Here is a 27814-nt window from a genome sequence, read left to right as displayed (position 1 = left end):
GGGAATGGCTGAACAAATTGTATCTATTGGTGATGGAATACTATTGTGCTCAAAGGAATAAAGAACTGGAGGAATTCCATGTGAACTGGAAAGACCTCCAGGAACTGATGCAGAGTGAAAGGAGCAGAACCAGGAGAACATTGTACACAGAGACCAATACACTGTGGTGCAACTGAATGTAATGGACTTCTGTCCTAGCAGCAATGCAATGACCCAGGACAATTCTGAGGGACTTATGGAAAGAGCGATACCCACATTTAGAGGAAGAACTACAAGAGTGGAAACACAAAAGAAAAACAACTGATTGAACACATGGGTTGATGCAGACATGATTGGGGATATAGACTCTAATGACCACCCCAGTGCAATTATCAATAATATGGAAATAGGTTTTGATCAATGACACATGAAGAAACCAGTGGAAATGTGCATTGGTTATGGGGGGAGGGAGTGTTGGGGGGATGGAGGGCAGAGTAACAACATGAATCATGTAACCACAGAAAAAATTTTTCTAAAAAATAAAATTAAAAACTAAAAACTAAAAATACCGATATGTTTAATACTTGCAAGTATGAAGGTTGTTTTTTTACACAAGTGTATATAAATCATTAAGGCACACTTAAGAATATCTTAATATGTTTTATTTTAGAAATAATTTTTTATAAATGTTGCCAATTTTATATTTTAGAATTTAAGTCCTAAATACTAATGAACATAGGTAATAATGAATATATTCTATATCTATAACAAACAAACATTGTCTCATTTTTTTCTTTTGTACTTTTCCTTTTTCAAAACTTGATAATCTAAATATAAACAGCTTTCGTACAGGATACCAATAAAGAAGATATGTGTTGGTGCAATGGATAGGGCTCTAGATTTGGAATCAGGAATACCTGTGTTCAAATCTTACCTCAGACTCTTACTGGATATGTGACCCTGTAGAAGGAAGTTAATTTCTCAGATTCCTCATCTGCAAAATGAGGTAACTGGACTGAATGGCATTTGAGACTTTATCTAGATACATGCTGTTTATCTTGGAACAGGATTAAACTTGTAATTCTTAGATGTGGGAATCTCCCAGTGTAGAAACTCTCCACTGATTAAGTTTAGTATTTTTGTTAGCATATGGAGTTTCGGGGGCATAAAGGTGAATTGGCATCATGGTCTTGGTCATAGACTTAAGATATGTTAAAGACATGACTTGAACCTAGGTCTTCCCAACTAAATAACATTGCGTTGCTTTTTATGCCCTGCCAGCCTTTTACTGAATTTAACTGCTTTCCTTAGAAAACATTATTCAATTCACATGAATGTAAATCCAAGTATTAGTGAGGCAGGTTATAGTAGGGCTTTCCTTCATAAGAAATTTTCTTAGGAGGAAATAAGATGCAAACATTTCATGCGCCAGTATGGTACAACATCCTCTCCTTATGTCTTTGACAATTTAGATACCTGTTATATAAATAAAGAATATAAGTTTATTTCAAATAGGGTTACATAAAGCAGGCAGTTTATATTGTTGCCATAAATATTTTTTTGTGTGTTCAGATCTAAAAGCTGTAGCTAGAAAGAACATTGGACTAACAGAGAGGAGACAAAGGTTCTAATCCCATTTTAGACACCAACTAGCGACTCATATTACCTTTCTATATTCATCTCCTTGTCCATACAATGATGAGGTATGATAGATGATTTTTAAGCATTAAACTTTTGACTATCACAAAATGGTAGTCAGTCTGACACACTGACTCCTGCTCACTGTCAGCATATCAGTTACTTCTTAACATAAGCAATAATGAAGAAGAAACAATACAATTGACTTAAAATTTAAAAATCACAAATTATAATTGATTTTTATTTTCATTTATTTAATATTAATAGGTAGGGGGCGGAATTGTCTTACTAAGTGTCTCTCTGGGACCTCTAAAACTTTAACAGGATCAATTTTTAGTTTAGGGAAGAGTTTGTAAATTTTATAAAATACACAATAAAATGACAGTTGACATCAGCCTAACATCGTCAGTATACTTACCATCACATTTCTCCAGGATCTGAACTGTGTCTCCAATTTCCAACGATAGGCCATATGGAACTGTTCCTCGAAAACTGGCAATGACTGCAAAAGATAATTTAGAGCATGTCATCTAATCTTCTAATCTTCTAATTTTAAGTAAGTCACACCATTTGGCAGTAAATGTTTATAAACTAGAGAATAAGAATGAGTTTTATAAGAATTCAGAAAAGCAGCACCTTGAAGATACATTTTAAATATTTGTATTATGTTAAGGAGATTAAGTATATATAACTGACTCTAACTTATAGACTTGTCATGCTTTACAAAAACACATTTCAAAAAAAGATTAATCATTTTCCTATGGGTTTTATAAGTCATGATATCAACTGAACAATATTTTTATATATTCATTAAAAGGCATTTATGCTCCTAACTCTTGAGCATCTTTGTGATACAACCAGTCAGGATGAGGCACTGAAAACTGATCCTATTAAGTTAGCAGGGATTGGGTTTTGTAAAGAAATCAGAAATAGCAATAATTGGTGATTGGCTTTTAGTCCAGATGGGACAATAGGAAACTGGGGGGGAAAATTGCTGCAGAGAAAACCAGTCTCATGGGTCAACCTAAGGATACTTAAGAGCCAAAATGAAAATAAAATGAGTTTTTATTTTAATAGGGAGAGGGGAAGCAAATATAAAGATCGAAAATATGGTTAAATACAGTGACATAGGAGAAAAATACCCACTAGTTGCTCTGAGATAAACCTACAAATAAGTTTCATCTATTGTTGCTAAAAAAAAAAATCAAATCAGCTGAAGAACTGTCAGGTCCCAGAGAGTCAAATTATCAGATCATAGAACATAGAACTGGAAGGGACCTAACTCCCTTAATTTATAGATCGGCAAATGATGTGCAGAGAGCTAAAATGAATTGTTGAAGGTTATTTTCATAGAAATGATCAGTGCCATTATTTGAACAGAGGTCTTTTAACCTAACTTCAAGTGTTCTTTCTGCTATGCCACAATACCTGGATTTAAAAAGAGAAAAGCAGATTTTTGTTAGTCTATTCCAAATGTTTAGTATGATAAGCCAAATTTAAAAACACAAATTTTTATTTGTTCTCCTTTTAAAGCTGGAAACAACACTAGTTCGTCTACAAGTGGTAAATCAAGCAAGTTAAAATATTCCAAAAAACTAAGTCAAGAGGATTCTCAATTTCATTTATGAATATGAACCAAAAGTAACACCAGGAATCAAAACATAATACTCAAACATGCCAGAGTTAAATCAAGAGGAAACAGATCTAATGTGACTATAAAATGAAAATAATTTAGGGAAACACTGAGTTATGATGTCATGTCTTTCAGCTGAAACCAGAAATACCCAGTATTGCCTAATGTGGCTGGATTATTTTTTTTTCCAAAATGTAGATTTTTCATTAAGGAGAAAAATCAAGACAAATTTCCGCTCTGTGGCAGATTATCTCATATAGGTCTTCTTCTCTAAAACTTTCTCACATATGGGACCAATATTATAAAAACAAACATGAAATTCATTCCAGATTCCCTTCAAAAAATTTTCATTTAGAATTCCCGTCACTGAATAAAGAACTGTTCTCTAAAAATCATGGAAAGGCATTGTGGTAAAGCCGAAAGAGTAAAAAAAATGCCCTTTGAGAAACTTAAGTTCAAATCTTTGCCCTTCCATCTACTACCTACTGATTTGGGACAATCAGTCAACCAAAACATTTAGTAAGGACCTCCTACATCCTAGGCAATGTGTTAGATAAGTGATAAAGAGAAAAATAAAGCAATCCTTGAGCTCAAGGGGAGCCAATACGTATTTTAAAATCATGTAAGAAGAAATGAAAGGTTATTTGGTAATGGGGAAGTACTTGCTGCTGGAGGTTTAGGAGAAGCTTCAGAAAGAATGCAACACTTGAGCTAGACTTTGAAGGAAATTAGGTGGGGAAAGAGGTAGAGGTGAGGAAAGAATGCATCCCAGAAATGGGAATTAGATCACACCAACATCCTGAGATGGAAGATAGAGCAGTGCCAAGTATGAAGAACTGGGAGAAACTCCACTGGCTGGACCACAGCAGGAATAAAAGTGAATAACCTAAATCTGGAATGGAAGGTTGCCAGAGGATTTTATATTTAATCCTAGAGGTAATAGGAAGCTTCCAGTTTATTTAGCAGAGGTGTGACACAATCACATCAATTACTTAGTTCTCTAACCCATGTTATTTGATGTTCATGTATGGGCCAGGCTAATGTAGGAAGAATGACAATACAAGCAAAATTAATTTAAAGTCAATGCCATATGAAGAAAATTACCTTCTCGTTGTGTTATAAAACTAAAACTAGTAACAAGATTACTTTGAAGTAATAAAAATTCTATAACCTCAAAGTAAATAATGAGAAAAGGTTTGAATGAAGGTAATAAAATATTGTCAAATCTTAAAGTGTATTATAAAATAGAAGTCATCAAAGCTTTTTGGTATTGGTGAGCAAACAAAAATACAGATTAGTGAAACAAAGGTAGTCAAACAAAAAATTTATAGCTGCACTATTTGTAACAGCCAAAAAAAATTTGAATAAAGTGGGTGCTCATCATTCAGGGAATGGCTGGGGGAAAAACCCAAAGTTGTATATTAATATACTGGAACAATATGGTGTAATAAGAAATGGTTAATGTGAGGAATTCAAAGAAATATAAGGAGATTTGTATGAAACATATGCATAAATACACACATAGATACTCACTAAAATCACTAAAAGTAAATCGAATTCTTGAATAGCTAAAAAAAACCTGTAATAGTCCCAGAGAACAGGTAAAGAAATACACCTCCCTTTTCATGACAGAGGCAGGGAACTACAAGATATTAATGTTATCATCTAGAAGCATTAAGATTGACAAGAGTGCTGAATTTGCATTATGCCTTCTTAAAATTTGTAGCTGTGTGTGACTCTGGGCAAAACAAAACAAAACAAAACAAAAAACCCCTTCATCTGCCTCAGTTTATTCATTAGGAAAATGGATCTAGCTCACGTTAACCAATTCTTATTATACCATAATATCCCATTATAGTAATAATATACAAGTGTTTCAGAAATATTTAAAGTGCCACAAAAGTGCTAACTATAATGTATTCATTACCAGATATGGTCACTGTCTGGTCCTTTTTGCCTAATTATTACACTTTGTTACAAGAGAGAGTTTCCACAAGAGGCAAGAGTATATCCAACACTCTTTTAAAACTTATTGCAATGTTAAAATAGCAAAAGTTAAATTTTAAAAGAAATAGGATCGGGGAAAACATAAATGACATTTCTGTTTTTGACATTAAAGCCTTGACAAAATACTTCAATTGCAGAAAAAAAGGTATTCATGGTTTTATTTGTCCCTTTCTATTATACTTGTTTCCTATGGATTAAAAAGAATTTTGATAAAACTAACTTAAATTTAGGTCATTTAAAACTCAGAGACCAATCATCCTTTAATATTTCCATTACATTTTTGAATGACATTTCATTGATAGCTACTATTATCACTTACTATCCATTCATTTACATAAGCAGAGAATATTGATTGCCAACATATAACAATAAAATAACTTTGAGCAGGCTAATAAACACAATATTTTGCAAGTATTTCCTAATGCGAGAGACAAAAGTCATCTCTGTTCTAATAAAACTAATCTAATATTTAAAGGGAAATTCACTTGCTATTCTTTAAAGGAACTAAACTTTAGAAGTAAAAAATCTAAAAAGCAGCAATTTAACACCTAAGTCCCAATTTCCTCATCAGTAAAATTGAGATATCTTTATTCCCTACTTCAAAGAACAGTTACAAGAATTACTGTATGCGAACAGTAAGTGATGTAAAATTCCATTCTTTATAAATTTTAAAACAATTATTACTGTGATGTTCAGAAATATAAATAAATTTTCTAAACCCATATGAAACTGATGATTCAATGCAAAATAAATGAGTATTTTATACCAAACTGGTGAATATTATTCATGATCATTTATAAAGTCTGTGTATTAAGGATCCATATCTACGTGGCACTTTCAACTTTTAAGAAATCAGTGATTTTTGACACATAACACTCTGAAGTTTGTAAAACATTGTATTCACCCCAAAGTGTAAAACAATTAAGTATTATTATGCACACTTTACAGATGAGGAAACTGATGTTCCAAAAGGCTGTTATACTTGCTTAAGGATCACAAAGCTTTTAAGTGTCTAATAGTTATAGCAGATGGTCTCTCAACTATTATATTCAGAGTCCTAATCAAAGTGCTAGGAGAAATATGGTTTGTTTTGTTTTGTCTTTTCAAAACCTCACCTTACATCTTAGAATCAATACTGTGAATTGGTTCCATGGCAGAAGGGCAGAAAAGGCTAGCAAATGTCTGAGGCCTGAGTTGAACCCAGGACTTCCCATCTCCAAGACTGGCTTTCAACCCCCTGAGCTACCTAAGTACCCTGTAAAAATATGGTTTTTAATAAAAAATAACCTATGCCCTCTGGGAAATTATCATCTAGTAAATTCTAGGGAATAAAAGTTTAGAACATTATATTCTTGTCCTGTAGAGGTTAATAATATAAAATAAAAAGCAATTTAAAATATATTATCCTTTGTAAGTACAGCATTATGTTGATTGTAACAAACCCCTAAACAATATTGACTCTTTAGGAAGAAATATTATCACTGAAACTTGAAAATTTGGCCTAATCCACACAAGAAAGACAAAATGGATAAAAAAAAAAAGTCTTATCATTCATACTCCGAAGGCATTTCAATTGAGAAACTATGGATCCTGGACAACAGGAGAGATGAAAAACAATTAGAAAGCCCGGAGTTGAATAGGAAGAAGACAGTGGGTGTAGATTGCTTCTGAGAATTTGGGAAGCTCATTTAACAACCCCAAGTTTCTCACATGAACAAAACACCATTTAAAAAATATTAACATTCTATCAGTGTTGCAGTACAGCAGCAAGACACCAGAAAAAAATAGTCTCTAAAGAATTTTAAAAATGAATATCACAGAGGACTCTGAGAAAACTCATGGAAAGTGTGAAGAGAATGTACTACATAACTAACAAGAAATTTGGAAGAAGTACAGGAGTAAAAGGGTTCATCAAGAAATTATGATAGGAAGAAAAGATGCACTGCTACCATGTCATTTCAAAGGAAGATATGTGAAGAATCAGGTTTCTCCATTGGTATCTTCCCAGTATCAGACAAAAATAATTGAAAAAGGCATCTGGAATTATTAGTAGTTCCTTGTGATGAAATTATTGGAGGATATGGACAAGAATTACATGAGAAAGGAGACAGTGATGCGTTATGAACTGTATCATTGCATAGCATTTCCACAACTAAATTAAAGATCCATTCAAACACTAATCTGCTATATACAATGATTAAGCTACTAATTAAGTTCATATTTTGACTTATTTTAATTTTCTGAATTCCTTAATGAACATATACGTTATACAATAAAAGGTAACTGTTAAATCATATGTTATTTAAAACACATTCTCCCATATAAACAATTCATTTATTCTGACACTGATCATATGTAAAGTGGCTCTGTACAATGCCCACATTGGTTAATGTAACTTAGATTTTGAATAGCTATAAGAAATATAACATTTTGTATATCTGTACTGTAATGTAACAATCCCAATTTTAACACAGCATTAAAAAGGAAATAGCCTTTTTTAAATACTGATGCTTGTATGCTAAATGTAGAATTAATTGTAGGAGGATAAGAAGGCAAATGAGACTTACAAAGAAATTTCTGAATGGACCTTTGGACATTTCATAACTTAATGGCTCGAGTTTTTTTTAATTATGTCCAATTTAACTTCAGTATGTATTATTTTTCCTTTATAAAGATGTCTCCTTAACATTTGCTCCTACATCTCAATAAAAATTAGAATGTCTGTGGTTTATAAGGGGAATTAAGTGAGAAATAGACTTTTTTTTAAATGATGTTACTGAACAAAGGTTGAGAAGAAGCATATGTAGAATGAATAGAGAACCATCCCAAAAGTCAGAAAAACTTGGTTTTAGATCCTCGCCTCTGACATACAATGGCTTTGTGAACCTAAGTAAGTCAATTAACCACTCAGTGACTTAAACTTGTGTAGAGGGTGTCAAGTTGTACTGGCAGAGAGAATTTTCTCATTAGTTTGAATGCTAATATTAATAGTAGTAGGAAGTATTCTCTACTAATAAAATACAGGAATAGCTTCTATCTTATCTATTCTGCTGGACAAGTGTTGGAAGAGATGGGAAAAAGGAACAGATATAAAGAAATGTGTTTTCTGTTGGGGTAAAGGGAAAAAATAAAATGAAACAAAACCTGCTTTAGCTACACTTAGTGGAAGATAGGGAGGAGAGAGAGAGGAACTGAGGTGGAGGAAAGGAGACCATAGAATATCGCATGATGTTCTTCTTGATAGATGTCAAGAGATTAGTGGAACAGGTATGAGGGGAGAAAGGCAGAAACACTAGCCTTGAGTTGGAAAGGGAAAGCCACTGAAGTGTTGCTCTATGAAATGAAGGTCCATAGAGAAAGTACTATTAATAAGAGACACTTCTATGACAAAGGGGGAAAGGTCCAATGGGAGAATAATTGCACTTAGCTCTGTTCAGGATCTCCATCACTTACTTGCAGTCGAATTTCATTGTGATTCAATTTCACCATGTCTAATATATGTCAAGCACCATGCTAGGCACTAGGGCTACAAAGACAAAATTAAATAACCACTGCCCCACTAAGGAGTATAAATGGGACAACAGGGACACATATAAGTAGACACAAATCTTGGATATGTCGCTTGACCTCTTTAAACCAAAGTTTCTTCATCTGTAAAATGTGTCACTATTTGTTATCAAAAAGAATTTATAAGCAAAAAATGAGAATAACCTATATGAAAAAAGTAGTAATCTTTAAGTATGATGGTTATGCTTTCATCTAAAGAAATGGAAAAAATATGAAATTATTTGGATGCTTTGAACTTATTAGTAATATGTTCTGACTCCATAAGCAATCGGAAAGGTTTGATACCTATAATAGTATGAAACAGGAAAGTGGGGGGGGGGGAGCAAAATCTACAGCCTGTTCAGCCATGACTAAAATGATATAAAAAAAAACTCCATAATCCTGCTGAACATGACTTGACCAAGGAAACAAACAGCTAGTTTGTGATAGGACCTCATCATTCCATAACCGATGCAGCTCTCTTTCCAATGAACATACAATGAATCACAATATGCTATGATATGATATACCATGTGTCTATGCTTTCGGATAGATGGCAAAGATCATTGTGTAACTCAAGGTCCTTTTCACACTGTATACATGAGAAAATCATTCTTTGTTTTTGAGAGAAGACCCATCCACACCAAGTGGGAAAGTCCCTACCTAACCTCTTTCCTTTACTCCTTAAGAAACCTTAGCTTCTTTCAAGATTTTGAATGCAAAGACTATTGATTACAGTAATTACATGTATTCCTCAGAACTTTAGAACTTTCACCAACAAACCAGAGCAAAAAAACTGAATTCAAGATTATGTATGATATAGTTATGTTACATGTTATGATTTTTAAACACCTTATTGCATGAAATCCCCAGCTTTCTTCAAAATTCAGCTGACACAAGATTTCCAGATATTAGCACTCTTTCCCTCATGAAATTACTTTGCATATACTTTGTATTTACTTATTTGTGTATGTTATGTCTCCTCTGTCTAGTACCACACCTGGAGCAGTTTGACAATAAGTGTTTAATTATTTAATGAAGTCTGTCTCTCCTCCTCTGACTCTTTTTCCATCTCTCTCTACTCTTCCTTTTCTTTCTCTACTTCTCATACATTACCTTGTACCATAATTTTTTAATCTAATGTTATGAACACTATAAGTTTGGCAAGAAAAAAAGAAGAAAATAGGAATCATTTGGAGGGGCTAATTGGCATTTTCCACTTAGAATCACATACATGGTCGAATGAATAGGTGTTTGAATTCTCATCTTTCTGTCCCAGGTAAGTATAGTTCTCTTCAAAGACAAAAAGATTTGGCTAGATGACTTCACAGGGTTACTTCTGGCCCTAAAATGCTTTCAGAAAAAAAAAGTGAGAGGCTATAAATACTGAAGTGTATCATTTTCTGACAGCTCACAGCTATTACTTGAAAATATTTTGCTTTCCTATATTCAGAGAGAAGAAGAGGGTGCTTACAGACAGTGATTACAGGCCTTGCCATCACTTGATCTGTGTCCTTCTAGACTGAATTTAACTGAAAGCATGCACTTCTTAAAAAAAAAGGAAAAAAAAAGATAATTATCCCCTTCTTGGTCACTGTGTGCCAGGCTGCTCTGTCTGATGTCATTGATTTCCTGCTGTGCCCAGGACAGATATTATAAAAGTAGTGCAAACTGCCCAGCTACCAGAAATATAAGACACTGAATTTTATTTTAAAAAGGGTGTGGAGGAGATCTGGAAATGAGCTGAAGGCTACATTCCACCCTTACCACATGAAATTTCTTCCAGCCCTCCAACTTTGTCACCAACTCTTCGAGAGAATCACAATGTGCTGACTAAAGCAATTCTTTCCTTAAATCAACTATACCTCTGTCTCAACCTAGAGCTGGGAATGAGATGTCTCAAAAGTGGGGCTAAGATGAAGAAGGTTCAAAGGAAAAGTTGCTATCGAGTAGTAATCACCTGTATGCCCAGAGAACTTTTTTGGACACTTCCTGGCATATATCCCAAGTACTTATATATTTTTATGCACAGGTGATAGAACAACCATCAGAACCATTTTTGAACTCAATTTCCTTAATCTCCTTGTGGAAAGAAGACAAATAAACACATAATGGAAATAATAAGACATAGTGTGGCATAAAGGACAGGAAAGATTTCAAAAGGATTAGCTTACAATACCTATTGGCTGAGTAACCTCAGATGAGTCACTCAACCTGTCCTTGTCTCAAACAAATTTTAAAAGACTATGCAATACCTTTCATGTTGCAGGGGCTAGAAATCTAGAAAATGTGTGTAAAATTTTTTTCACTGTGCCTTTGTACTAAAGAAGTTTGAATTTTTAATTTTTCTTTGATGGGGTATTTCTAGTATCTTTTTGTAAATTTTGGTTAAGTATGCATTTCTGAGTTTCTAAAAGTTTTCTGTGTCATCTCCTCGCCTTCATGTGTCATCTACAGCTTCAGCAAAATTCCCCCCAAATTCCCATTTAATTTCTTATGCTGACCCCTGATATATCAAAACTGCAGTGGGGAAAGTTGCAGTATGGAAGAGATAGTTATATTTTACAAAGCAGATGCCTGTCTGCAAAACTGAGATTCCAGGTTTGACCCAAAAGACATCAAAAGAGCTTCATATTTCCATAATGCTTTAAGATTTACCCAGTATATACCTCACAAGAGAGGGAGAATAAATCTAGTCAATCACAAAAAACATTCTCCATTTTATCTGGAGACTTAGACACATGCTGTATGACAGAAAAAGTTAGTTTTATAAACAAAGCATTCACAGGAGTTCACCAAGATCAACCAGTTAGAGCATTACCATTACTTTGACTTCTGTGTCAAAACTTAAGACACCACTTGATTTCTTTATGAAGGGCAATCTCACATTAAAAAGAAATAGAGAAACCAAGAAATAAATTGCATAATAATGATTCTATTAATATGTCAGTAGCTAAACAAAAAACCAACAGAAGAGAAACAGCTAGGTTCCAGTCAAAAATAACCAAAATGAATGCTCATCATCTCAATTGCCCCCATCATTTAGTCACCCTAATGGAGAAGAAATTTTGATCTTTCTTTTAATTGTTGCCAAACAACTGGACAGAAAATATCCTTGGAGACTGAGAAAAATATAGAGAGATCTGCAATCTAGGAGGCTCAATTTCAACACATAATGAGCAATACTCTTTTTCACAGTGATGAGTAATATCAACACAGAGCCCATTCCTCTGCTTTGTCTTGGAAATGACAAGTAAAAAGTGAAAAATGGAGTTGGGAGAGAGGAAGAATAAGTGCATATACTGAGGATAGGGAAAGGACAATACAACTCATTTTTTTTTCCTGATAAAATAACAAAGTTCTTGGCATTGAACACTTTGAAAAGTATATTTAGATTGCTTAGAATTTTATATAGTCATCCTATTAGTAAATTTTCAAATGTAACTATAAAATCCCATCATGCCTTTCAGAAGTGAGATTAGCTATGAAAGAGTTGTCTTGTTACCTGAATATGTATTTAAAATCTGATGAAAAAAGACTGCTTTTCACTTAGGTGATAGAAAACTTGGTACAAAAAAAAATATCATAGCCACTTGATTGGCATATCAAAAGCCACTATTGCATTTACAGTTAAAGAGATCAATTTAAAATGGCTTTCATTTAACATTCCCATAATTCTGATTTAGCCCCACTAAAAATTTTTGGGAATAAGGACTGAGTAATGATCAAAATAAAGAACTTTGGGAAAATGATGAGAATAGGCACACAGTTCATAATGTTTTTAAACAGAAAGTTTATATCCATAGAAAAAGTAACAGTAGCACTTCAGATGATGATTCACAGCACATACAGAATAATTTTTATGGTCTTTTTAAAGAGGTATGAATAATCTCATTTGTGCTGGGAAAGTCATGTATTTATCCCTCTGTAGATTTGCAACTGCAAAGATAAACCCTGCCTTTTTTCTATTCTAATCCAAGCTAAGAATAATAATAATGGCTAACATCCATAGAGCAGTCCTTTGTAAAGCACTTAAGATACAGTATCTCTCACTTAAGCCTCAGAAGAAGCCTGCAAGGTAGAAACTAAGGGAATTATTTCCATTTTACAGATAAGAAATCAGTAGCAGAGAAAGTTAAGTGCTGGGTCACAGTTACACAAAGGAGACCTAATCAACAATCCAGGCAAGTGTAGATCTTTTGTTGGTGACAACATAGGGATGAATATGAAAGCAGGCATGTCTAAGTTCTAGCAAAGGGGCCAGAAAGATGAGGGTTGGGGGAAAGGGGAGAGGTTCACTAGAGATTCTAAGTTGTGTTCTTATAAGCAATCAAGGTATAGCATGTCTACTGGCTTGAATCCTAGTTAATACTCTCAATATGAGAAACAGTAGAACACAAGCCTTAAGTTTAGCGCAAACCACTAGGGAGCATTGTAGACATAATTCTGGATCTAAAATGTTTTTGCAGACATTTGCTAGTTGTATGATCCCTCAGCAAGTCATTTAACTTCCATCTTTTTTCCTTTTCCTCATCTGTAAAGTGGGGATAATAATAGCACCTATTTTCCAAGGCTGTTTTCAGGTTAAAATTGAATAGAATTTGTAAAGCATTAGGTAGAATCGAACAAGCTATATAAATCCTTGCTATTACTATATTCAACCTTCCCGGATTATACTTAGCAATTTTCAATCTTGTCCTGGAATTAACTTTAGATGGAGTTTACCACCCACTTTGGACACTTCCCTGGCAACCTGACTCCATGAAGACCAGGTCCAGTTCTGATGGGCTGCCCACATGGTTTGAACTCCAAACACACATTACCCTAAAAAGCTCTTTTACAGAGAACTAACCAAAGGCAAGCACTTACACAGAGGTCAGAAGAACTGACAGAAGGACACTCTCAAGATCTCTCTGAAAAAATCTGGTATCATTTGTGAGGCTTGGGAAACCAAGGCACAGGATCAGCATGGAGCCCCTGGATCAAAGAAGGAGCTGGGCTCCAAGACCAAATCAGAATCGCAATGGCTCAAAAGAAATGAGATCAACAAATTTAGAGACCTCTCCATCCCAAATGGTCCAACAAGCTATTTGTGCCCAACCTGTGATTAAGGCAAGTATTGGGCTGATCACCCAGCAGGACACACTGTATGTTGACCCTAACATAGTGATAGACTTTTGGTCTTTTTCAAATAGAAAGGTCAACAACCATCATTACTATTAATTGTAAATTTTATATATATCTTATATATAATCATATCATCATCATTTTTATTACTATCATTCAGGTCTAGCACTCGACTCACCACACCTCTTCTGATAGTCTAAATATTCAAAGTAACAAAGCAAATACTTTGTTGAAATGATACTTTTAATAGTACTGAGCATCAATGTTCAGATGAAAGAATATACCCTAGTGAAAGAGGTAGGGATAAATTATTTGGATTTGGGGGTGAGGAGTAAGGGGGGAAATATCTGCAGCCAAATTGGAAAACTGGCATCAGAAATCATTGGTCTTGCAGTAATGTTGATGATGTGAACAATGGAGAGGAAAAATGGCAGGTTTTCACAGGATTTCAGTTTCTTATGGGGGAAACCCTGTTCTGATCTTCACATAGTTCACAGAGCAGTCTCACTGGAGAGAGAGAGACAGGGAACAAGTCAAAACAAGCCTCCTGTTTCAGTGGTCAAATGACTCAGCATATTGGCTATATGCAACCTGCTAACACCAATCTTTTGAACTGCGTTTCTTTTAAAGTGTTGCCCACGCTTCTGGAGTCCATTCTCATCTTTTAACCTACCTACACATTTTCAAGCTCACATTTCTGCTTGCTGCCACCTATTCTCTTGCTCTTTCCAATTCGTTATTTTTTTAAATTCAAATTCTTAACCTCTCAGGAGACCTTCCAGAATATTTTCCATACTCTCCCATGTAAAATAATTTTAAGATAATATTACAGGAAATCGTAGCCACATTGATTTAGAACACAAAGAGAACTTTGTTGTTGTTGTCCAGTCGTGTCTGACTCTCCAGGACCCTGGCAAAGATACTAGTCTGCCATTTCCTTCTCCAGCTCATTTTACAGATGAGGACACTGAGGCCAACAGGACCAGGTAAGACGTGACTGAGACCAAATAGGAACTTAGGGCTTCCTGACTCCAGGTCTGGTGATCTTAGCCACTGCACCACATGACTTGAGAAAGGATCATAGACTTAGAACATGAAGACCATGAAGCCCAATTGCCCTAATTTTATATTTTATAAGTAAGAAAAATGAGATTATAATAAGGTCTAAGTGACTTGTCCAGGGTTACACAGGAAATAATGATCTGAGATGGGATTTGAACCCAGGTCTTCCCAACTCCAGCTTCTGTGCTATATTCAACATCAATAATAATTTGAACCATTGATTAAGTGCCTACCATGTGCCAGACACTGGTAAGTGCCAGGGATTCAAAGAAACTCCTGCTTTCTAGAGGCTTACAGTCTAATAAGGAAAACAATATATAAACATCTATTGACATACAAGATATATACAGAGTCCATAGAAGGTAATCTCAGAGGGAAGCTATTAGCAGGGCTAGTTACCAGGAAAGGCCTCCTGCAGAAGAGAGGATTTGAGCTAACTCTTGAAGGAAGCAAAAGTAGACTAAGTAGAGAGATAGTGGGAGAGCATTCTAATCCCTGCCACATAAATAAGTGGCAAAAAACTACCTCATCAAACCTTGGAGCATCCCATTCTCCTTTATAATTCATGGCACTGATCATAGCTTCTTAACTTTGTTTCCTGAGACAAATTCTTATTCAGCTACATTAAGAATGGATAACTTATTTTTTCAGATGTACAGCAAAAACAAACAAACAAACAAACAACAAACAACAAAAAAACACAACTCTGTGAAACCACAGGACAGCTATCAATCTTTTTTTTTTTTTTTAATTGGCTCCTGTATCTTTTTGTACTCATTGCAAAATCCAAGGCAGGGAACCTAAGAACTCCTTTGAACTTTATCAGTACTCTCAAGAATCTTGTCATCCTGCAAGATGACATCAAACATAAAACACATACCTTCTAAGTATTTCTTATGTTGGTGGTCTCTCCCCTCCAATTGGGGAAAGTGGAGGGTGGTTAGTGGTGAGCTTCAACCAGATCCTCCATATAAGGAAGGAGAAAAGGGTGGCCATGTCATCATTCTCACCTGTTTCGTCCCCTTAGACTTCAACACACACACACACACACACACACACACACACACACACACACATGCCTGAATGTCTTTTTGGGTTCTTTTATGTGTTGTCTTCTCCATTACATGATGAGCTTATTGAGGGTAAGAACTGTCTTTTGCTTTTCTTTGTATCATTCTACACTCAGCAGACTGCTTAAATGTTTACTGACTTAATAAATGTTTACTGACTACGATGCAACAGACAGAACACTGGTCCTGGAGCCAAACGACTTGATTTTTTGTTTCAGTTCCAGAACTTATTGTGTGACCTTGAACAAGTCACTTTCTTTTTATCTATAAAATAGCCATGATATTCTTTTATTAGGTTATTCTTTTTTTTCTGGCCATCTCCATTTCACCAACTGCCTTGTTGCCCATACTAGAAACTATGTCCCAGAGATTTTTTACCGTTTCATTTCTAGAACTTTTGCCCTATGGTCCAAAAGTCTTGATCAGTGTGTCCATTATTTGAGGAAAGTCCCAGACATGCTTAATTCACTTCATTCCCTACTCTCAACTACTATGAAACTTCTAAAACTGATTCTTCATGATGATAAACGACTTTTTTGCTCTCTCCCAGCTTTCTAGTTCTGATACCCTGATCAAATCAGCTTTGCCATGGCTCCTGGATGGATTATGTTAACATACCCGAAGCCTCACTCCCAATCCCCAAAATTAAGGATCAAGGTGTCCCTCCCTTTCCATTATTTTCCTAGATTTTAAAAGGTAGGAGGATGGGAATAAATATTTATTCAACTCAGAAATTGTGATAAGCACTTTATAACTATTATCACGTTTGATCCTCACACCAACCCTGGGAGGTAGGCACTTTAATTATCCACATTTTATAGTTGAGGAAACTGAAGCAAACTTTGTCAGGCAAAAGTCACACCGTTAGGAAAGGACTGAAGCCAGATTTAAATCTAGATTTTCCCAACTTCAGGCCTAGTGCTCTATCCACCACGCCACTAGCTGTTATATATAAGCATGTGTGTGCATATGTGTGCTTCTAGATATGTGTTTCTCTGTAAGTGTTTTCTTCCAGGCACAGTCTTGATTTTGGTACTTATATCCTGAGCACTTAACACAGTACTTTTACACATAGTAAAAAATTAATAAAGGCCTCATTCATTTAACTTTATAGGGTTGTGACTTAAAATGTCATACAAATATGAACTATGTGCCTCAACCTGTCTTGACTGCCTATAGCAGTTGCCATCTGCACCAGATATTCAGCTTTGTCCCTTCTGACCTTACATGGTGCCCTAAGCCTTTTATTAGGATGTCTTATCTTTCTCTTGTGATCTTAAGCTCCTGTTATAAATGCATACCACACACTCCATATAAACAATGGGCATAGTCAGATCTCAAGAACTTGGTAAATGTCCCAAAAATATTTGCCAAATTAAATTTGAGATGCTAGCCCTCTAATACAACACTGCCTTAAATTGTTGGCAAGAACAGGGTATTGTTATACAAATTAATGGGGTGCTCTCTTGTTCTAAGGCCAGGGATTGCTATACTGCAAAGATTACTGCTCTGGGAGGTTCTGGGTTCAAATCTGTCTTCAGACACTTCCTAGCTATATGACCCTGGGCAAGTGACTTAACTCCAATTGCCTAGCCCTTGCTAATCTTCTATCTCAGAATTTCTATTAAGAGAAGGTAACAGTTTCAGAAATTCTCCCATGCTCCAAAGGGAGTTCATATTTCAACAACTACCCATGTTCCTGTTTTGGCATTAACTCTGGGGCATGGTTTAGATCCCTCCTCTTTAAAATAAGAGGATTAGACAAGGTGGACTTCCACTAAAAACGATCAGAACCAGGAAGAAATGGGGACATCGGACTCCAACTCAGTCTCAGGTTCAGTAAGAATTTTTCTCGAGGGAAGAAGGTGCATTTTTTCTCAATTCAGGGGCCAATATTGGTCATTATAATTACATACTGTTCTATTTCTTTTTTTGTTTGTTTTGCTCCTTATGTTTGTGTGATTTTATGTGTCTTCCTGGTTCTTCTTAATTCACTTTGCCCTCCCCATGCTTCTCAGTCTGTCTCTACCAAAGAGATATTGCTGAACCCCCCAGGGACTTCCTTCATTCGACTTGCTAGTGGCCAATTTATGATTTTTGCAAAAATTCCAAGTTGTACCTCTGCCTCCTATTCTTCTCTTATGTCCATCAAACAAGAGGTAAGATTTCTAATTCAGCCATTATTCTCCTTTAATGGAGACTGGAAGTTCTCTTTCTCCAATAATGCTTTCAGTGTACACCTGTAACCATCACAAGTATGGTCACGTTACACTTGGAGGAACGAAAAAGCTCTTTCAAGGTATTTTTTCAACACTGCTATCTCACCTGGGATACCATACTTCAAAGTCAGCAAAATATTTGCTGAGCTATTTTAACTGCGGTCAAGAAGCAGGCACCATTTCCTTTTTTAAAATGGGGCAGAACAGATGGAGTGGGCTAGAAAGAAGAGAAGGAGAAATTTAAAGTATTTCTTTAGCAGCTACATCTAAGGCTTTAGGACAAAGAAGCAGAAACATACTATGGAGGTCAATAAGGCAACTTAATTTTTTTAAATCAACTGCCACAAGAAACCTGATTAGCTTGTATTTTATTTCAGCAAAGAATTAAGAAACACAGAATGAAAATAAATTTGAACTCAGAGGATTGTGCTCTAGTTTTTTATTAGTTTTAAAAAGCTTATTTTCCATCTAAGTATCACTTTCAAGTCAAGAGAGAAGTAAGGGCTAAACAATTGGAATTAAGTGACTTGGTCAGGGTAACACAGCAAGATTTGAGCCAAGAATTTCCTGTCTGTAGGTCTGGCACTCTGTCCACTGAGTCACCTAGCTGCTCCTTTAGGTTCTTGTTCTAGCTCAGTAATTCACTAGCTCCAGGCTTTGGTTTTCTTGGCCAAGTGGGCTAGATGACCTCTAAGATCCCTTTCAGTTCATTCTAAGACCTGTGATTCTATTTCTGTTTATAGGAATTAATGTTTCTATCTCACCATAGAGTCTACCACTATCAGGTAAGACCAATGAAAATCTGAGTTGTGGTCCTGTTGTTTTCTTTAGTTATTAGCTGATTCCAATAACTTTTTTCTTTTTTTTTAAATTTTAAATGTTGACTTTATTTTTTAAAATATTTTTCCACGTTTACACAATTCATTTTCTTTCCCTCCCCTCTTACCTCCCTGCTCCCAGAGCCAACGAGCAATTCCAATGGGTCATACAAATGAATAACTTTCTTCTTCTGCCTTCACTGAAACTATCAGTGGCTGTCCGTAAATGCACAGCATGGGCATTTCCACAAATATATTTCATTTTCATTCTTCTGACATTTCAGGGCAGCAGTATAGTCTTGCTCAGTACTTTTTACACATTAACACTTAAAATATAGTTGTGAATAAATAAACAACAAAGCTGAGGGCCAATGAAAAACAGCAAAATGGCCCCAAGAGGGGCTGAGTAAGCTCCAACCAAGAATTGTACAAGTGAAGTGGCATATAAAACCAAAAAAAGACTTTGAGAAGCAACAATGACAGTGGGTTAGTCATATGGCAAGAGCAAGGGAAACTGGCACAATGTTTGCTGATTTGCTTAACAGAACATCCTACACAGGTATTAAGGACCCTGGACAGTAGGGAAATGGCTGGGAATGGGTGATTTGGGGATGAGAGTGGAGAAAATGTGGTGTGGCAGGAATTATAGGGAGACCAGGTAAAATTCGGAGGCCAGATTCACTTTCGCTCTTAAGTCCCAAGACCCCTAAACTGCTCCCTAAAACCCACCTCACCGCCCTCCCTCACTCACTTCCTGAGGCTAAATCTGGATCTCCCACTGACCATCATTCTACGATCCTGGGCAAGTAGTCTAATCACTCTGGGCCTTAGTTTCCTCATCTGAAAATAAAGGGCAGATGACTGACCAGACGACTTCAAAGTTCCCTTCCAGTTCTAGATCTAGTATGTCAAAGACACGATCTTAGAGAGTCACAAAACTTTTAAGCTAGAAGGACTTTCAGGGAATATAAGGACCCCTAAGTTCATGAGCCCAATGTTATCATTTTAAATATGGCATGGCTCTAAAACAAATATTTTCAATTGAACAATGTATTAAGAATATATTTTTGATCTTTTTTTTTTTAACTCCCATCTTGCTAATACTTAAAGGCATGGGTCCCCTTGTTAACTACTGGTTAAAAAAAACTGAAAACTAATAGGAGAAATGGTACTTTTGAGATTTTGGTAAAAATAGAGAAACTCATGAAAAGTCTTGTGTCAAATCAGGGAAATGGGACAGAAATGAAAATCATAAACTCAGCATCCATTAATTACAAGTGAACTTCTAAATCTCTTTGCAGGGTTTTCAGAGGACAATAAATCCCTTGGTGATCACATCCATGCTCTTTTCTGATTCAGATTTGAAAAGATAAGATGATATTTCCCTGGCTTCCTTCTTGCTAATAAAGGTGTCAGCTACTAATCCTAGACATTGCCTATTATACCTGAAATCCAGGTTGCTTTGTCCATAGCTCAGTAGCTCTCTTTGAAAGAAATATGACCTTCTAATCTCTTTTCACTTTAAAGTTAAAGCTCTTGAGCTTGACTAGAGAAAAATCTTTACAAACATGTTGTCCTTTCTTCCTTTCAACTGTGAAATCTGCCAAACAAATTAGATAAGTACTCCAAAACGCTAAAATATCCAGAAAAACAGACAACAGTTCTAGTTTGAAAGCCAAATGTAATTATAGAAAAAGAATATACTGGTTACACAATATGTTTATCTTGGGCCAAGAAATATACCCCTAGTTTTCGGCCTGAATCACAGATTTGCATGTATTTTCCTTCTTATCCTTACCCTACATGAATTACTATACTTGTAGACATTTGATAATGGGAAATACAGATTTAGTTTCTATAACCAAAAGAAACTGCCTTTAAATTTAAAGGTATAGAGTAGAAACAAATTCCTACAGAAAAAAGGTTAGAATACAAAAGTAAGAAAAAACATCTTTCATGGAGGAAAAAAAAACACAAAAAAAACCTTTACAGGCAATTTTAAAGTGTCATAAAGTACACCAAAAGATCTATTCTTGCACAAATGTGGGGATTTAAAGAAAATTCTCATTGCCAATCTGAGGAAATAAGGATATAAATCTCTTGCAGGGCAACGGAAAGTCGATAGTTTCAATCCATATAAAAAGTTAAGAATATTTTTGCCTTTTGTAATCAGATACAATGAAAAGTATCATGCATTTAAGGCTTCAGCCATAAATTCAAGTGTTAATGCTGCTTTATATAACTCTTACTATTTTACTAAGAATTTAAATATCACTGAGGTTTGTTTTTTTTTTATTCCAGAATGAAAATGTGTATTTTCCTTTGAATCTAAAATGAAAGTATTCAATATATAGGTTATTGGCTACATCTTTACTCTATACAGAATTCCTATGCTTGGCAAAATGAAAATTTCAAACATTCAACATTCTGCTGTGGCAAACTGTAGGGACTGGTTCCATTGTAAAGAATTGGATGTGTTATTTAAAACAAAAAAATATGTAAAGAAATTCCAAATGTGAATGTATGATTGCAAATTCCCAAATACAAATGTATGAATAAACCACACACAAACACACACACACACACACACACACACACAAACAACATACAAACTTCCATCTGTGAACTGTCAATGCTTGGAAACAACGTGTCAGAGTAGTTATAAATCTATCCTATCTTTATCTCCATCCCGCATCACTAAGAAGCTTTCCAAGCTATATCTCCAAGAGCTGAGAGAGGTTCTTATTAGCACTAAGGATGTGTTTTGATGCTCAAAGAGCTCTTTCATTCACACTTAAACATTCATAGAAACAGTTTTGATGACCATTTTTGTTGTTATTCAGTTGTGTTAGACTCTTCCTGACCCCAGTTGGTGTTTTCTTGGCAAAGATAATGGAGTAGTTTGCCATTTCCTTTTCCACTTCATTTTACGAATGAGGAACTAAAGCAAAGAGGGTTAAAGGACTTGCCCAGGGTCACATAACTACTCTTTAGGTTAGATTTGAATTCAGGTCTTCCTGATTCTAAACACTGCATCTCCTAGTTGCTCTAAAGAATTCAGCATTAAGAACAACTCTCTTCCTGCTGTGGTCAAGAAAATTTGCTTCTCTCTAATCAGAGCTGTTTACTACTGTCTAGTGATAACCCTTGGAATGAAGACTACATAGAATAGCCATATACAGTATCCCCTTTATCTCCATGATAATCATTTACTCAGGGAGAGAAGAGCGAGAGGCCAGAAAATTAACTCTTCTTTATTTTTCCCAGCCCAACTTCACATACATATTAAGCTTTTACATTCTATCCAGAATACTGCCCTTCATTATGACCAGTATAAACACTATATCATATATACTACACTAAACAATATATACATGTACTTTCACTTTAGTTCCTAACTGCATATCTTTAGCAGTCTCGAGTCACACAAATTATTCAGGTGTCCTGAAGTCTTATAAGACTACAAATATTAGTCATTATCATTGTCCCAACAGTGGCTAGTAGAATACCTCTGACTTTCTCCACCCTTCATTTGAGAACAGACTAAGAAAAGTATGGCTTAAGAAGGATATAAATGTACAGCTGGAGAGGATCTTTGAAGTCGTTTAATCTAACTTCTTCTCCCGACCCCCTTCCTCTACTTTACATATACTAAGACCATCATTTAAATAGATGGCCATTTTTGGAAAACTTTGCAAGGTGCCTTATATGTTATCTCATTTGATCTTCACAACAACCCTATTAGAAAGGTGCTACTACTATCCGCATTTTATAGATCAGGAAATAGGCTGAGAGAGGTTAAAAAACTTGCCCAAAGCCACACAACTGATAAATGTCTGAGACACAATTTGAATTCAGTTCTTTCTGACTCTGAAATCTGGCACGCTCTAACTATACCATCTAGTTGGTTGCCATTTGTACTCAAAGAGGACCAAAACAACATCACTGATAATGTCTTTCGACTCTTCCATAACTTGAATTTAAGTAAGGCAGAGTTGCACAACGTTGTCAGCCTCATTCTCTCTAACAGAGCCATCAAAGTCTAGTGATAAGACTTCTAGTGGTAAGTCAAGATGGTGGCTGGTGATGGTTTGGGATGCAGTGGATGACCCTGACTTCTTCAATATCTGACCAATCTCTAACTGCTCCACAGCATCCACTTCTGCCACTTTCATCGTCATTGGAACCAATTATTCTCATCGGCTCCTCCGAAGTCTTCACACTGCTTGGAGTAGATATCTCACCTCACTCACTAATGTATTTGGGGTATATAGGGTACTAGGGAAGACTAGTTCCTCTGGTATGAGGGTTTGTTGAGCCTTTTCTTCAGGGTTGCTTTCCCTCCTTCAGTGTCCACCTGCCACCCAGATTTCAACAGTATTGTATTATATTGCAGGGGCCACACCCAGGTAAACCACCTTGGTAGACAATCTAAACCAGGTTGAGGGTAGCCAATAACTATATCATCTAACTGCCTAGATAAGAAAAGAGAAGTCCAGAGATATGACGGGATTTTCTGAAGTCACACAAGTTTGTGGAAAATCTTGGTCTTGAAACTAAAGTCCACTAATTTCCAGTTCAGTGAACTTTGTTACATCTTTGAGCTAGGGGTCCTTTCTATATTTGCGTATGACAAAGCAGAAGTAGTCAGTTATGTATAGGAAAGAGGCTGGATAACAACTTGTTGAGTATGTCATACAGCAAGGAATCCTTTCATGTATTGTTTGAATTATCTGCTACTTCATCCCCTCCAGCTCTCAGATTCTATGATTTTGTCCACTGGGTATATTTTAGCTACTAGACCCAAAGTTAGACTCTACAACAGAATCATTGAAATATCAGTCACCATAAAGACAAAGGAATGATCTGCCCAATAAGGGTAACTAGGTGGTGGAGTAGATTGAGCACTGGCATGAAGTTAGAAAGTTCTAAGTTTACATCTGGATTTCAAGCTCTTCTTAGTGGCAAAAACTAAGCCAAGTCAGTTAACCTTCATTTGCCTCAGTTTTCTCATTTGTAAAAAGGGCATAATAATAGCATTTACCTCCTAGGGTTGTAGAGAAAATCAAAAAAATGTACTCATAAAGCACAGTGTCTCACATAGAGCAGACACTATATAAATGTTACCCATTAGTATTATTAATTACATGAGTTCAAACCTCTATAAAAATATGCATATCATTAAATATTTACCATTTAGCCTTCTAGTCTGTTAGCAAAAAAATGGACCTTTTCAGATGGACTAGGTAGATACAAAAAGCGTGATAATGTGCATAGTTGCTACTGGCTTTTGCCCTCTTCTTGCCAAGACTAGTCTATTTCTTTCTTCACTTCATACTGTGTCTGCTTAAGCCCTTTTTAACTGGCAAAGGATGTTAGATTATACTGACTTTCCGTTTCAAGGGTTACCACAAAAGTGAGTCCACAAAAGTGGAGCTCTTCAAAATGCACCACTAGTGCTCTGAGTTCCCAAAGGTGTAAGAATTCTGCTCCACACAATTCTTTATCTGTAGCAGGTATGTTAGTTAGCTTATTTTAAGTTGTTTTTTAAACCCTCTCCTTCATTTCAACCCTTGATGTTCCTCATTAAGTCAGCAGTTTGGTCCTGCTGAGTTTGTGAAAAACAAATTTCTGAATTTACATTTGTTCTTGGAAAGGGAGTAAAAGCATAACAGTCCTAGTAGAATTGTACTTGGCTTAAATGATCACACATCCTCAGAAGCCTGGGCTAAAAACATGACTGCCTAATAAGGTTTGTTGGCAGAGAAAATTGGCTGCAAAACGATTTTGCCTTCAGTGACAAGAGTCATTGGAACCTAACACAATCCTTAAAGAGTTTTGTGCACAAGGACAGAAGCTGGTAAAGGACAGCAAGAGAAGAGAATGAGGAATTAGTAGTCTATAATCACACTGGAATGAGTTTGGTTCTCTTTCAGATCCAATAACCTTCTAAAATCAAATTCAGAAAATTCATAGGATTTTAGAATTGGAGGCAGAAGGAAGCAGGGAGAAATGCACCCTACTATGTGCCAGGCACTGCGCTAAGCTTTTTACTAATATCATCTCATCTGGTCTTCACACAAACCATTGGAGGTAAATGATATTGTTTTCATTCGCAATTAAGAAAATAGAGGACAACTGAGGTTGAGCAATATGCCCAGGGTCATATAGATAATGTGTCTGAGGCTAGATTTGAAATCAAATCCTCCTGACTCCAAGGCCAGAGTCCGATGTGCTGTACCATCTTTGAAATAATCTAGTTTAACCCTCTTGCTTTGTAAATGATGAAATGCAGACCACTGAGAGATATTAAATTATTTGCTCAAGATCACATGTTTAATTAATAGTAGAAATGGTAGCTATAGGGTAGTTGGTAGACAGATCTAGAGCCAGGAAGAATTATATTTCTGAGTTCAAAGCTGTTCCAACATTTCCTAGCTGTGTGACCCTGGAAAAGTCATTTAACCCTGTTGGTCTCAGCTGCCTCATCTCTAAAATGAACTGGAGAAGGAATGTCAAACTATTCCAGTTATCTTTTGCCAAGAAAATCCCAAATTGTATGACAAAGGGTCAGATATGACTAAAATGATTATTCAAAAACAGAAATGCTATCTGGATGCATTTTATCTTGGGCTTTGTTACTCTCAAAGATGCCTAGAAGAAGTTAAGGAGAAAGGTAAAGGGCTCAAACTCATGTAATGTAAGAACCAAGGGACATTAAACTTAGAGATCAAGAAACTGAGGAGAGGACAAGATAAAAGCCTTCAAATGTCTATAAAAGGGCTCTCAAGTGAAAGAGGAATTAGTTTGTTTTCCTTAACTCCAAAAGGTAGAAAGAGAACCACTGGGGTGAAGTTGAGCAAAAGCAATTTGGGGCCAGATAAAAGGGGAAGTTGTTTTTTTAAAGCTTAATGATATTTTTTGGGCATTACATATCACATTTATTTCCAAATGTATCCCTTGTGCCTCCCCTAGCCACAGAGATATCTTTGCATCAAGAGTAACAGTTAAGAAACAAGCAATAATAAATAAATAAAATAATGATAAACAAGGAAAAGGACTGGAAAGTTCAGTAAAATTAAAAAAAAAACACATCAACTCTGTCTGAATGCAGAAAGGGAAAAAGTTTCCAAAGGAGTTATTTCAAGAGACTATCTTAGAGGGTAACAAGTTCCTCACAACAGTTCGTGGATGCTGAATGTCTAACTTAGCCAGGGTAGTATGTGGTTGTAGAAAACTAGGAGTCGACAAAGATCCAAATCTCTGATGCATCAGCCATGAGACTGGAAACAAGTCATTTAACCTCAATTAGGCACAGTTTCTTCATCTGTAAAATAGGAGTAATAATGACTCACATGGTTCATGGGATCCTAGAAGAATAAAAAGATCTAGAATAGCTTTCAGGAGTCAGCGATTACAATTCCTTCATTTTAGATATGAAAAAACAAAGGGCCAAGGAGGTTGGGTAATTTTTCTAAGGTGATAAGAAGTAGTATCAAAGGTAGGATTTGAATCCAGTCCTTGACTCCAAAGGCAGAACTGTTTCTACTGTTATACTAAGAGGTTCAACGCAGATTCCTGCTACTAAATGCTTTACAAAGAACTTTATTTCAGGGGGCAGCTGGGTAACTCAGTGGATTGAGAGCCAGGCCTAGAGATGGAAGGCCCTAGGTTCAAACTGGCCTCAGGCACTTCCCAGCTGTGTGACCCTGGGCAAGTCACTTAACCCCCATTGCCTACCCTTACCACTCTTCTGCCTTGGAGCCAATACACAGTATTGACTCCAAGAAGGAAGGTAAGGGTTTAAAAAAAAAAAAGAACTTTATTTCAGTTATTATTCTTATTATTTCTGAGACAAAAAACTTCAGAGTTCAATAAGTCTCATTCAACTTACTGAGCTCCATTTGTTCCCCACATTTGTTGACTTGTTTTGAAAAATGGCATCAAAATAAATTAGAGTCAAAGAAATTACATCAGGTAAGTGGTGCAATGAATAGAGGGCCAGGACTGGAGTCAGAAAGACTCGTCTTCCTGAGTTCAAATCTGGTCTTAGACACTTACCAGCTGTGTGATCCTAGGTAAGTCACTTAATTCTGCTTGCCTCAGTTTCTCCATCTATAAAATGAGCTGGAGAAGGGAAATGGCAAACCTCTGCAATATTTTTACACATTTACATACGTATTCAGCTTTTAAAGAGTCAGATACAACTGAAATGTCTGAACAAAAATAACAACAATGTAACTACACCAAAAAAGTTGGATGAAATTATAATCTCATGTGAACACCAACTATTATGACTGTGTGATATTCTGGCAGGTGCTGGAGGAAGTAGAGGAACAATATCCATGTCAGCTACCCTCAGAAAATTAGTCATTCTGAAGAGTCAAGTTTTCCAGACAGCTGAGGGTTTTACTACTTTTAACAAAAAACCGCAACATTTGAGAAAAAAAAAAGTATTTTGGATAGTGATCATTCTAAAGCCTAGGGCATACTTCCCTTCTAGTATTTCTCAAATGTACTACATACTTCCTTACTATTCACTCGTCAAACCCCTGTAATCTAGCTTCCTTTTTGACAACTCAAGTGAAACGGCTCTCTCCGGGGTCACCAAACGATCTCTTTAATTGCTCAATCTAATAGCTTTCTCTCAGCCACTATCTGACTTGACAGCTTTTCAGCATCTGGCACTGCTGACCAAACCATCCTTTTTGATAT

The 27814-nt window shown here is 35.9% G+C and overlaps 1 protein-coding gene across 1 annotated transcript in view; it reads right to left on the bottom strand.

Annotated features, from left to right (window-relative positions):
- DOCK4 (dedicator of cytokinesis 4) overlaps window positions 1–27814 on the bottom strand; it is a 541177-nt gene that overhangs the window by 318374 nt on the left and 194989 nt on the right. The window contains exon 2 of the mRNA XM_044677327.1: window positions 2036–2119. Coding sequence (XP_044533262.1) covers window positions 2036–2119 — 84 coding nt within the window. The remainder of the gene's footprint in view (window positions 1–2035; window positions 2120–27814) is intronic.

Source organism: Gracilinanus agilis, chromosome 5 (genome assembly GCF_016433145.1).
Source record: "Gracilinanus agilis isolate LMUSP501 chromosome 5, AgileGrace, whole genome shotgun sequence".
NCBI classification, from domain to species: Eukaryota; Metazoa; Chordata; class Mammalia; order Didelphimorphia; family Didelphidae; genus Gracilinanus; species Gracilinanus agilis.
Note: the sequence above shows the minus strand (reverse complement) of the source record. Positions and strands in the feature narration are given on the sequence as shown.